At 43.7% G+C, this 13,129-nt stretch overlaps 1 protein-coding gene across 2 annotated transcripts in view; it reads right to left on the bottom strand.

Moving 5' to 3' along the window:
- GBE1 (1,4-alpha-glucan branching enzyme 1) overlaps positions 1-3,794 on the bottom strand; it is a 150,646-nt gene extending 146,852 nt beyond the window's left edge. Inside the window, exon 1 of one of the 2 annotated variants that reach the window (XM_061362270.1) lies at positions 3,517-3,794. In XM_061362270.1, coding sequence (XP_061218254.1) covers positions 3,517-3,620 — 104 coding nt within the window. In that variant the 5' untranslated portion in view covers positions 3,621-3,794. The remainder of the gene's footprint in view (positions 1-3,516) is intronic. The other variant, XM_061362271.1, reaches the window with a different exon arrangement.
- Positions 3,795-13,129: the final 9,335 nt, after the last annotated feature.

Here is a 13,129-nt window from a genome sequence, read left to right as displayed (position 1 = left end):
TTTCACAACGAGGGGAGCCAAACACAGGGAGAGGCCCAAGGAGGCTGTGGAAATACATCCTCAGAGACTCAGCACAACCCAACAAGGTCCTGGGAAACCCAATCCAACACCAGAAATGGCCCTGTTTTAAATATGCAAATAAGCCATCATAATCAGGTTAACTGTGCATCCCGTAACAGTCATAAAACAACAGTTATAACACTTTCCACTAGCAATAATCTGTCTATGCTAATACAGTGTTATGGATAAAACAGCAGACAGACTCAAGCCCAAAAGGCGAGTCAACAACTTGCTGATGTCACCACCAAGAATAGACCTTAAATCTTTTATCTGCCCTCCCTTCTGTAGGAAGAACATATGAAGTAAGACAAAGGGAAGACTATTTTTAAATGACTGCTTAAAAAGCTTTGTTTCTCAAGCATCCTTATCCTTCTGTCAAAATCCCCGATTTTTATTTCTCTAGGCAAAACACAGTGTGACAGCCATCAGCTACAAAGTTCCCATCAGTTCTTAATTATTTTGTTTAATATTAAGTAAGGTCAATATTACTGCAAAATCAGAAGACATTTAGCCTACTACAGGAAAAGTATCCACATATATTGTATTTCATCAAGTCTGATTCACTTCTCTTTCCCAAAGCTTCCTAATCTGAGCAAGTAAAACACTTCTGGTGCTACAGGGTGACAAGCACTACAGCTGCCTCCTGTCCCCTCCATCTGGAAGAACACAGCCATCTGAACTGACAGACTACCCGTATCTTTGTTCTTTAAACAATATTCAAGTGGCAAAAAATGCCACTGGACAAGTGTACCAGGAGCAAAGTTAAACAAAGCCAACCAGTAGTATCAGAAGGAATAATGGACAGATTGTTACTTGTTCAGAAGTTGAGTGGTATTATTTCTACCCAGATTTTCTACTCTATAGGAGTAAATGAATTGCTAATACCCAGGCATACATTAAGAATTACTCCTCCTGTCCTACCTACAATGAGGCCACAGCAAGCAGTTGACAGTTACCAACTCCTAATAAGCAGATTTGCTTTTCAGCACATATTCCTGAATGCTTCATCACAGCCTTTCCTACACTATGTGTGGGATACATCTGATCCACTGGGTTACTTAATGACAGGCCACCATTTAAAATAATTGCTACCTTCCCAGAGGCATCAGAACTTACTGCCAGTAGGATTTAAGATTAATATGCACAAATTTACTCTGTGCATATGCTTAGAACTTCAAAGGTAAACACATTTAAATACATTTCTGCTTCTAGACAGCTTGCCAGGTTTATTTTGCTTTACACTTTTACCTGAAGGGTTAGTTATGCAAGTGCCATATCATTAGGTAGTTGCATTAATACACAGTATTCAACTCTGACTGTACTCAGTTCTAACTCCCACCTCAAAGGAGGCCAGGAAAAACACAGCAAAGGATCAGTCATGTGGACCACCTTTATACAATGACCAGTTAAATACATCAGAATTCTTCATACAATGACCAGTTAGACACATTAGAATTCTTCACCCTGGAACAAAGATCATGCAGCTCTACACTGCTCATGACACAGCGAACAGAATTGTGCAGGGCTGTTCTCCACCTCCTCCAGTACCAGAACTGGAGAAAAGTGAAACCCACATACTGGAGGCCCCAGGGAACTGGTTCTTCACACAAGCAGTAATTAGGCTGCAAAATTCCTTTCTTCTGGGCACTCTTGATGCAAGACCTCTAGATACAAAAATGCACATGGAGCTATTGCAGACTGAATCACAGCCCATCAAGACACCAACAGGTGTTTCCTGGTGCTTGCACTCTTCCTCCTTGGCACTCTATCACCCCCAGGATGAAAGACAGAACACACTTGTCATTTGGGCTTAGAATGAGACATTCAGGTTATCACAGGTTATCACAAAATTTTTCCTTTAATCTTTTAAGCTAATTAGCACTCTACATGTTTCCAAGATAATTCTATGCTAAGTGACCAGTTTGAGGTTCAAAAGCCAGGAAGAAGCAAGACGCAAACATGACCATCTGAAGTCCTGTGCTCAAGATGATTGAGCCCAAGAAGTACACAAAAATTCTACCGACTCACTGAGTTCGGCAGAGCGTATTATCCACAGCAATACAGACACCATCATTCACAATGTGCCTATTTAGAGAGCAGGCACATTTGGGAAGCCCAAATGTTTTACTGAATGGCTTTATTAAGAGCCAGATCCACCCACTTTATACTTCCTACACCCTGGCACCCCACCAAAAGAATTAGGTGGTTTACAACATCGCATACATTACCACAAGCTTGTCAGAATTCATTGTTTAACACAGTTATTCTGTCATTAAGAGATCACAATTTGGGAAAATGCTCTGTAAATCAGCCTAGTTGTTTACTCCATTCTTAATCCCATTTTACAAGGTCAAGCCCTGCCACTATTCTCTGCCAGATCTCAACAGGACAACCAGTAATGTTAAGCCAAAAGCAACATATGTGTAATACAGCAAAGGAAAAAAGCCAAATAATTATTAAAAAATCCAAATATCCTCCTATTTCCCCTCCCACATACACAGACATTTGGAATATAGGGTATTGGTCATTTCTACAGTTTTGATTAAACCACTAGTGAAATACAACATACAAGAAGCTGCAAAATAAAACTCCCTGTTTTCAATGGGCCAGGGAGGCTTTAGCAGCCTTTGGCTCTGCAGGACCCAGCTCGCCTCTGCCTGCTGGCCGGCTCTCACCCAGGCCCGCTGCCCGTCCTGGCCAAAGGGCTGATGCCGCTGTTCCCTGTGAGAGGGCAAAACAACAACGGGATGCTCAGACTGGCAACCCCAAAGAAACCCAGCGCTCGCTCAACGATTTCATCGATCGGGCATCTGACGAGCCGAGGATGCAGGACAACGCACGTAAAGGAAAATTTTCCAGAAAGAGAAGACTCAGGAGCACTTTATTTACAGGCTACCCCAGCTGGACTAAAAGCATTAGTTTTTGGCAAGGGCAGCTCGGCTGGCCGCGGTCAGCACCTCCCCTCGTCGCTCCCAGAGCCAGGCCGGCCCATAAACCAGTGCCATCGTCCCCTCATCCCCGCCGCCGGGGTCGGGTCGGGGCAGACAGGGACGGCCCGGGCGCACACAGCGCTAGAGGCCGGCCGAGAGACCCGCCCCAGAGGCCTCCCCGCGACAGCGCGCCCCACTCGGCTCAAGAGGCCTCGCTAGTGAAGGCACCTCCGCCGTTATCGCCCAGCGTTAAACCCCGCTCCAGGCCCGCTTCCGCCCGCTCCGCCGCCGGGGCCCGGAGCGGAACCGCCCCGGCGCTGGCTAAGGGACAGCCCCCGCCGCGATGGGGAGTGGAAAAGAAAAAGGAGGAGGGGACACCACCCGCCCCGTCGCTCCCCCCGCCCGCCCCGGCGCCCCCAGAGGCGGGCGGTCGCCGGCTGCTCGCCCGCCGCTCTTCGCCCTGCCGAGGCGGCGCTCCCCTCCCCGCAGTGCGGCGCGGGCCTATGCCGCCAGGCCGGGCCGGTACCTGCGCTGGAAGTCCTTCTCGAAAGGGGCCAGGTAAGGGTCCCGCTCCAGCAGCTGCGGCAGCTTCGGCGGCAGCAGAGACTGGGTGCAGACGGCGGCCGCCATCTTGCCGGCCGGAGGAGCTGCGCCGCGCCGCCGCTATATACACCCGGGGAGGGGGGCCGGGGCGGGCGGGCGAAGCACCCCCTGCCTCTCACCGCCCGGCACCGCCCACCGGCCGGGGCACCCCGCCAGGGACGCCCCTCCCCGCCCGCCGTGCTTCGCTTCCCGTCCTGCCCCCCCACCCTGGTGTGGTGGTGTCGGGGCTCCGGGTGCACCAGCAGTCACAGTAGCTGAGGGAAGGAGGTGTTGGGGGGTCCCGTTCCTGTGGACGAGCGAGGGGTTTGGTTTGGTAGCCCCGCCGCTCTGCCCTCACGGGGGGGGATCGCGAGATGGGGGCGGGGGAGTCGTTCCCCTCAGAACCGAGCTGGGTGCCAGGGGCCGGGCCGGGGCTGCTGCGCTGTCGCAGCCGCTCGTGAGGCGAGGGAAGAGAGTGCTGCTGCTCCAGATGACGGAATGGTTTGGGTTGGAAAGGACCTTAAGGTCATCCAGTTCCAACCTCTTGCCACGGGAAGGGGCATCGCACACTAGACCAGGTTGCTTCAAGCCCCGTCCAACCTGGCCTTAAACGCTGCCAAGGATGGGGCAGCCACAGCTCTGGGCACCCTATGGCAGTGCCTCACCACCCTCATAGTAAAGAACTTCTTCCTTATATCCAACTTGAACTTCCCGTTTCACTTTAAACCCATCACCCCTTGTCCTGTCACTACAGTCCCTCATGAGGAGTCCCTCTCCAGCATCCTTGTAGGCCCCCTGCAGATACTGGAAGCAGCTCTGGGATCTCCACACAGCCTTCTCTTCTCTAGGCTGAACAGCCCTAACTTTCTCAGCCTATCTTCATATGGGAGATGCTCCAGCCCCTGATCATCCTCGTGGCCCTCAAATCCTGCTGCTAAGGGGCTGGGCAGGCGGCGAGGTGAGGAGCAAGATGTTCTCTGCTCGTCAGAGTCAGCCGCCCCATCAGGGCAGCGTGGGCAGGAGCGGCTGGCTGCTTCTGCTGGCCCTCAGTGCTCCCCAGTTTTTCTTGGTGCCTTTGAAGCCTTTCTTAGTGTGTGTGGTGCTGGGTGAACCACACACACATGCACAAAACCCCACCAGTCCCCCCGAACAGATGTGGTGTCATCGTGAGTGCTGGAATAAATATCTCTGCTGTTTCATAGGGTGCTGGCGTGCTCACAGACAAGCTCAGCAAAACAAGACTCCAGGGGCATCCATGAGTGCTCATAAACACCACGTCTGTACAGCAAAATGTCGCTTTACCAGACACATAAAGAATCCCTAAACAAAGTAAGATTAATTCAGCTGATCCTAACGCAGCAATGAATGCTGAATAGCACAGGTAGATCGCTGTGGATATTTTTTTACCTAATACCAGCGTGTCTCATTTTTGGATAGGCCACCAAATATCCAAGGCAACTAATCACTGGCCTGACCATGCCTCTAGGCCAGCATTTAGCACTTTTATTTAAGGTCCAGCAATTTTCTTTTGTTTAGATATCTAGTGAGAACATTTATTTAGAGTTCTCTCTTGAATGCTTTCCAGCCTGCATTTATAAACTTTATAAACTCTTTTCAGCTCCTAGATGCCTTACCTTGTTTCCACAACCACCTCCTAAATTATTTTCCTTGGTTTGTAACTCATCTCCCCTATCTTGGCTTTCTCTGAATTTTACTGCTGCTTTCCCTTCTTGTCTGCCAGATAACTAACAGCACAGTGTGTAACAAACACTAGCAGTTCATTTATTACTTTACCCAAAACTGGCTTCAGTGAAAGTTTCCGTAATGATTTGTGTCATCAACAGTGTGCATTTAACTACATTATATTTCCTTCCTTGAAGCAGTTTCTGACCACACATGGAAAAATCCAAGTACTTTTGTCCTTTTTGCCTCAGGAAGTGAAACAAGTATTCATTCCCTTTTCTAAGAGCAAGTGGGCCAGTACTCATACTGTTTGTTATAGCAATTGCCCCAGCCAGAGGCCCAAGTGGGTTTTGTTTGGTTATGGAAAGAAGTAGCATCTGTGCTGTAGCAGAACTACCTGCCATATCCAGCTGTGATAGAATAGGATTGCTTTTTTTCCCCAGTGTCCACCATTTCTTCAGCCTCATTGGAGACTGAAAAACTCTTTCTAAAATTACCTGTGCTTCTCAAAACTTTTCTGCATGGCAGTGATTTCAGTGCATGGGCTAAACCAAAGTTTAACAACTCATCTTCTCATTCTTGCTTCCACATCATACTATTCACATTATCAATTTGTCAGTCACTCAAGCCAAGTCAGGAACCTCAAGCAAGTTCACAGGACCACTATTATCTATTTGAGAGAGAGATTTATAAGTCAGCATTAGTAATCTGTGTAAATGGTAGGAATATAACTGTGACTTTTACCTCCCTGAAGACAGGAACCCCTTAACCTTCACTTGGAAGATTTTAAGTAGAAATGACACAGTGTCCAGTCTCACATCCAAGCAAACTTTAGCTTCAGGAAGTTAAATTCTGCAAATAGCCCCTGTTCCCATAATAGACAAAGCCCAAATGCTATATTTAACATTGTGAACTGGGAAATTGGTCACCATACTATTTGTACCTACTCATGTTCCAGTTCACAGCCTGATTTGTCACTCAAAGAGACTAAGTCATATATTATTGGTGATCATCTGTTACACAGTCATTTAGCTGAGACTCAAAGGCCAGGGTTGGCTCTTAGGACACTGCCATTTAGTCCTCTACCTGGAGGCAGAATGGCAGTTCAAACAGTGAATATTGTTTCAACAGCTGAATGTGTCTTTGTACATTGTCAGAGATCGAAACAAAGCTGGCAGCTGCTTCTGCTAGTAGAAATAGGAAGTGGAGGACTTTGCAATAACTGCTGGTTTGGGGGGACAGCAATGAATCGTGTAAGAGTGGTGTATAAGGCATGTGTCTGGCACCCAGTTACCACTGAGGCTGGACTCTATCAATCCACTGTAAATTAGTCTTTGAAAGGATGCTCATGCTTAAGTTACGTACATTTTACAATGTTGCATAGCAATGCCGAGCAGTAACTGTATAGTTATTGTAACATCAATGTAGACTTTTTTAAATACACAAAGTTCAAATAGAAATCAAAGTTTTGGATCAAAGAACATTCAAGATCTGGAAAGTATTGAAGAAAGAAAAATGGTTAATCTTACCATGCAGTACTTCCAGGTTGAATCACGTATATTTCCACTGGCTTTGAAAAGAGGACAGAGATGCCCATGGACAGCAGCAGCTGTTCAAAAAGATTCGTGTTTTATTATTCCAGAAGAGTTGAATTCTTGAGGGATTCCTGTCCATCATGGAGGTGGCAGGCATCTGAGCATGTTATGGTATACTTTGAAACTTCCCTCCTTTGGGCTGGTTTCTGCACATTCAGTACATAGCACAAAATAGAGTTCAAAGTTTGAAAGAAACCTAGCTTATTTTGCCACATTGGCTAGCTATACTCACCACTATTACTTGTTCCAGAATCCATAAGAAATTCATGGCACAGTTGTCATCCAGATACAATATCTTGGTAGCCTTCTCAGGCAGCTCAAACTTTGGGAATGGGGACTAAACAAACTATTTACCCCTAACTTTGGATTCTCCAGAGCGAGACACATAGGAGAAAATAAATGGTCAGTGTTTGATTTTGGCTTTGGGTTTTGCACTTTAAAGGAATATAGGGTATTCAGTGAGACTGTCTTTTGAGGTCTTACCTCTTCCCTGTTCTGGTATCAGGAGCTTTGAATAACAACATGTCTTTAAAGATCAAAATTAATGTGCAATCTGAAATACTAAAACCCAGTTCCAGGGTTGTCAAATTCCAGTAAGTTCAGCTGATGGGAAGGACATTTGCACTTACCATGCAAAGCAAAATGAAAACACATTCCAGTAGCCTGAAAGTCCTAGGTAATAGCTGCTTCTTGCTTTCCCAGCCTTGCAATATTATGATGGTGTCCTTATTTGTATAATAGAATATCAGAAAATGTAAATATCTTCCACAATTGTTTACACAGTAATCAAAACACTTCAACATGTGATACCAATTAAAACATATCAGGAGATTTAGAGCAATATTTGTGAAAATGACTATGAGTCTCACTAAAAAAACTGGTTTAGTTTAGCAGAAAGTCTGTAGTTTCAAGTAAGAATTTATGAAATATTTCACAGATATAAAATATGGGAAAACTGTAGGAATATTTTTGAACACTGTATATATATATACTCTATTTGTGCCCTCTGTATGTATTTCTCAAAAGTGATTACTGCCAGTAGTAACAACGTTCTACAACTGCCAGTTCTGCTATTTCCTTGTATTTGCATATATGTTTATGTGTTGGGGGAGGAATATAAAACATTTAGGACTCTCTCCTAAATGCCATACTCGCAATAGTTGGTAACTGTCACCTCTGTCTTACCAGTGTATGTTTATCTCTAACATTTAGGAAGTAAGTAGCTTGAGCTCTCTAGGATAGTTGTCCCAGAGGAACATTCCTGCTATTATTTCAATGGTCTTCTGTAACAATATATTGCTATTAAACAAGAAGCCTATTAACAGTAGCCAAATATTGTATGGTTTATATCCAGTACACTCAAGATTAACAATGAAATACCACAGCTTCAGGAGCATTTGGGCTTCCATGTTGTTCATTGCCACTTCTTTCCTAAAATCCCTGAGCAATAACCTTATCTAGGAGGGAGCTTGAAGGCTGGTTGCATAGTCTCACATTCCTCCCTGGAACACACCACCCTCATTAATAGTGCAGTTTAACTTGTTATATAGAAAACTTTCTAGCACCTACATATTTTCTATTAACATTCCCCTCTTTCCAGTGTGCCTCTGGGTCCTAAGACTGACAGTTTAAGTCTTCCTTAGGCAGGTGAGGTCATATGTGCTAGGATAAGGCACTGGCCTCATGAGGTCACACACAGCCTGATGTTCATGGGGGATGTCACCCTTCTCAATTTTGAGGTTCCCAGCTGAAGTCTGACAACTGCACAACAGCCTCTCCCAGATGCAGTTGACATTAAGGATGCTGTTGGCCATGCAGGAAATGCTTGGGGCTGTCACATCTTTTCCCCCAGCAGCACTCGCAGACACAGGCTCAGATGGGTTTAGCAATAGTCACTCAGGTGCTAGGCAAGCAATGGCAGTGGCAAAAAATCACATGTACCAGGCTAAAATTCCCCACTTTGATAGATGGTCTGCTAAACATAGGCTAATTGTTACACAACTCTAGCAAAGATGTTACAAACTCTCCTGTGACTCAAGGCTTCTTAACGGGATTTAATGAACGCTCTCGAAATTTACAATTTTATCCTGTGTGGTCTTTTGTGACACTTAAGGGTCTGAGGGTATAATGAAGTATAACCGTTGTACAATCACTGAAGCTAGTATAACAACTAAAATTACAACAGTAGGCTGTTAAGCTAAGTTCAGTTTTCGTCAGAGACCATAGTCTTACCTTTAAGGCAATGGTGTAATTTGCATCTTTGCATTGCATATGTGCCTGTCACTGGGCATGTTACACACTGTAAGATAGTCCGCAGTGATTTCTGAATGTATATGAACATAACTGGATCCTACATAGAGAGCGGCACAATGCCTGGAGCAATTTCATAATCACATCTTGGTCAAATTCTGATCTAAGAGAATGCCAGAACATTGAAAACTAATCACAGAATAGTCCCGCAACGAGCAGGGGTATCTTCACCTAGATCAAGTTGCTCTAATTTGAATGTTTCCAGGGATGGCGCATCCACCACCTCTCTGGGCAACCTGTGCCAGTATTTTACCACCCTCATTGTAAACTGTTTCTTCCTCAAGTCCAGCCTGAATCTCTCCTCTTTTAGTTTAAAACCATCACTCCTTGTCCTGTCACAGCAGGCCCTGCTAAAAAGTCTCTACCCATCTTTCTTACAGGCCCCTTTTAAGTACTGAAAGGATGATAATATTCTTACATATATAATGCATGTCTTGAGCTGTTGTTTTTCTGGAATCTGCCTAAAGAGACCATGAAAAACACCTATCATGTTCAATAATCCACCCTCATAAATGTGTATCTCTAATCTCACAAATGTGATAGCTATAGATCTCCAAAGTTACCTGATTAGCTCTAGTTGAATAATCATGCAAGGTTATGTATTATAAGTAACATTTTGATACCCTATCAGTTTAGGGACCCTGATTTCCATCATTTTTTACATGTCTTAAAATACCCCCAGAACAATAAATGAAGGTTCAGTCTTCACAGTCCCAACGAGCTACACTTAAATGTATGCAGTCCATTACCATATGTGATTGTATGGTATGCAATACTGTTTTCCACAGGAAATACTTTTATACCTCTGTGATTCACCTTTTCTTCTTAGAGCACTTAGAGTACTTTCTATTATTAGATAACTTTAGTAAACCTCCATCTGGTTTTGCTTTTATTCTATTCCTCCTCTGTAACAAAGAGTTAAACATATTTTAATTCAAGTAGCAATCTTTACAATTACACATAATTTTTCACCTTCAGGTATTAATTATAATCATGTATTATACAGGTAGCTTTTGGTTTTCCAAGTCAATGTGACCCCAATTCCGTTAGAATAGTTTAAGGGCTGATGACTCTGAGTGTTCCTCAAACACCCTTCTATTTTGCTATGTTTTTGAGGCTTTTGTTTATCTCTCAAAATTCTCCCTGGATGTTGGATTCAGTCACCTAATCCTACTCAGGAAGTGGTTGATATCACTGGCCAGTCTGATTTCAGTTTAACCAGCCAGTCGGTGCAGATATTTCTCCCATTTGTGCAATCAGTTCCTGCAGCAGGGCATCATGCATCAGCAGTCACGCTTCTCACAGCAGTTCTGGTTTCTCCTGCTTGAATATTCAGCTTCTTTGTTTGTTAACGCTTCATTCTCTTCCTCTGCCAGCCTAATCAGAATAGCCTTCTGCACTGCACAGATGACAGCCTGTGCCAGGTATTCAGTCTTTTTGCATTGTATTATCTTCTCGGGCAACATCCAGGCTCTTCATTTTCCACTCCTCCCGTAGTTCCACCAGGACAGCAGGCCACCCTCAATGATCAGGTTGTGCTTTGGCGTCTGTAAAGAGGCTTAAGCAGCCAATTGCTTTTTTCCTTATGCCAGTATTCAGTTAGTGATCTGGTAGGGGACTTACTGGAAATACTGTTGCAGTACTGCATTTCTTCCCCAGCTTTCTCATGTTGTTTCTTTATGTGTGTTTGTGCTAGGTCTGACTATTTCCTTACTACATTATCTCCTACCACTGCACAAGTTCATGGACTGCTTCTTTTTACTTTGTCATTCCCTTTCCCCTTTTGATAAAAAAGGATATTTGAGAGTAAATGCCGATGAAAATAACACTTTTTATGAGTCATACTCTCTCATGAACTCTTTGTTTTTCTTTTTAGTGTCCCCTAAATCACTTCTTCCCTCATATGGGTTGCTGGCTCATTCCATACTATGCCAGTGTCTATAGGCCCTACAACTAAATGCATTTTTGTGTTCAAGACATCCTCTACAGCTCTTTAAATGAGCCCTGCTCCTACCTCAAAGCTTGCCCACCTCTGCCGTGCACAAAACTTGGAACAGAGCCTGACAACATCTTCTGCTTCTAATGTACCTCTGCTTTCTTTTGGCTTGCCATCATTCAATTGATATGACCTTGAAAATCCCGGTCTTCCTTTTAAAGCTCGTACAGTGTTACACATCCACTCATAGTAGGCAGTTGCTATTGCTGGAACTGACTGATTTGCAAGATTCTATACCTCAAAGATGAAGTCCCTGCTGAATATGCTATTCCTTCAGCTCAGCTGTTTATGCTAAAAAGGAGAGCAGGATGGGTGTTTCTAGGAGCAGAGTGTGCACGTCTAGAAAGGGGTTGGTTTTGGTTTGCCCACGTTGTCCACTGATTTCTTTCTGTTACACTCAGAATCTGGTGTACCATACATACAGATAGTGCCAAGAATTTACTGTTAGCCAAATAAATATTCTTAACAGTCCACCAAATCATCCGATTAATAAAGAAAAGCCTCACCTTTCTGATGGTATGGTCACCTTTCCAGTGTGCCTTCAGGTCCTGAGGTTTGACACATTTAAGTCTTCCTGGTGCATGACAAGTCATCAGCCCCTGAGCTGTTCACAAGAACAGTGATGTTCATGCTGGGGCTTCTAATTCCTCACTCCTGGGTAGGTTTAGTTTTATTTATAAACCTTTTCCTTACACCATCTCCTTTCCTGTCATTGATTCCCAGCTAGTTTGAATATTAAACAATATCTTTATTCCAGGCCTCTCAACAGATTACCTGCCATCCTCTGCAATTTTATTCCACTATTAGACAAGTGTTAACTCTACTAAAATCAGTAGTTTCAACAATATAAAACTAGTTCCTTAGTGGAGAATCCAGGAGACAGGTTAGAAAGCAGTGGTGGATTTTTCACATTCACAATAGGTCTGCTGAAAACACATAGTCAACAGAGCTGTATAAAACTGGAGGTTGGTGCATCATTTAGATTTGTCATTTAGCTACTTGGGTAAAGCACCTATAAATGGAAGACAACGCAAACATATATAATGTTGCAGTACAAAGGCACATTTTACAGTTTGCCTGCAGTTTAATAGTTTGTCAATACAGAATATGAAAAACTTGACTCCAGTACCTCTTCCAATTTGTTCTGGTTTTGCAGAATTTGCCAAATTTACGATAACATTCTGACACAGGTTATGAAAAGCCTTATATCCATGACTGATGGGGCCATGAGCAAATCAGCTGACTGTGCACTATTCTCTTAACATTAACCTGTTCCTAGATCAATATGCCATAGAAATATTTAAGTATTCTAAATCTCTGTCCTGGTGAATAATTACAAGTATTTTTATGTCTTGTTTTACTCCAGCTCTTTCTCTTCAAAGAATCTGAAATAAGAGCAATTGTAGTAGGATGTGACAATACATAGACCAGAAGGTATACTGAACCTGTGTGCAATTTACTGTCATCACTAACTCTCATAGCACAGTTTTCTAGGCAAAATTACTGTTACAGATAGATATTTTTGCTTTAATATCAACCTTCTGTAAATTCAACATTTTTTCTATCAGTGATACACCTCTTTCAGAACTCCTTCGCGTCTTACCTCCATTAAAACATAGTCTTGCAAACCACACTAAGCCCTCTCCTGACATTTTGCTGTTGGTCATTATGTGGCCTTTTTAGCACTTGAGGTTAAGGCATCAATTTATGCAAATGAAGAGATTTCTCCATTCATAAGGTCATTGTCCAAACTGTTAGAATTATTCTGTTTCTTTCTCCTGTTTCAGCTACACACAGTTAAAATACTGAATTGCTTTTACAGTTTGAATTATCTGGTGCTTCTTGACCTATGCACTCCCTTCAGTTGTCTCATCCGTAAGTCCTCTGTTGTGATCTGTTTCAACACATGCACAAGAAAAACTCACAAAGGTTTCCATCCTGGGAGCTGAGTCATTCTCTAAATCAGGACCATC

This window comes from Neopsephotus bourkii, unplaced genomic scaffold (genome assembly GCF_033783945.1).
Source record: "Neopsephotus bourkii isolate Nb327-2 ecotype Australia unplaced genomic scaffold, CSIRO-AGI_Nbou_v1 NB_1111, whole genome shotgun sequence".
Classification (NCBI taxonomy): domain Eukaryota; kingdom Metazoa; phylum Chordata; class Aves; order Psittaciformes; family Psittacidae; genus Neopsephotus; species Neopsephotus bourkii.
Note: the sequence above shows the minus strand (reverse complement) of the source record. Positions and strands in the feature narration are given on the sequence as shown.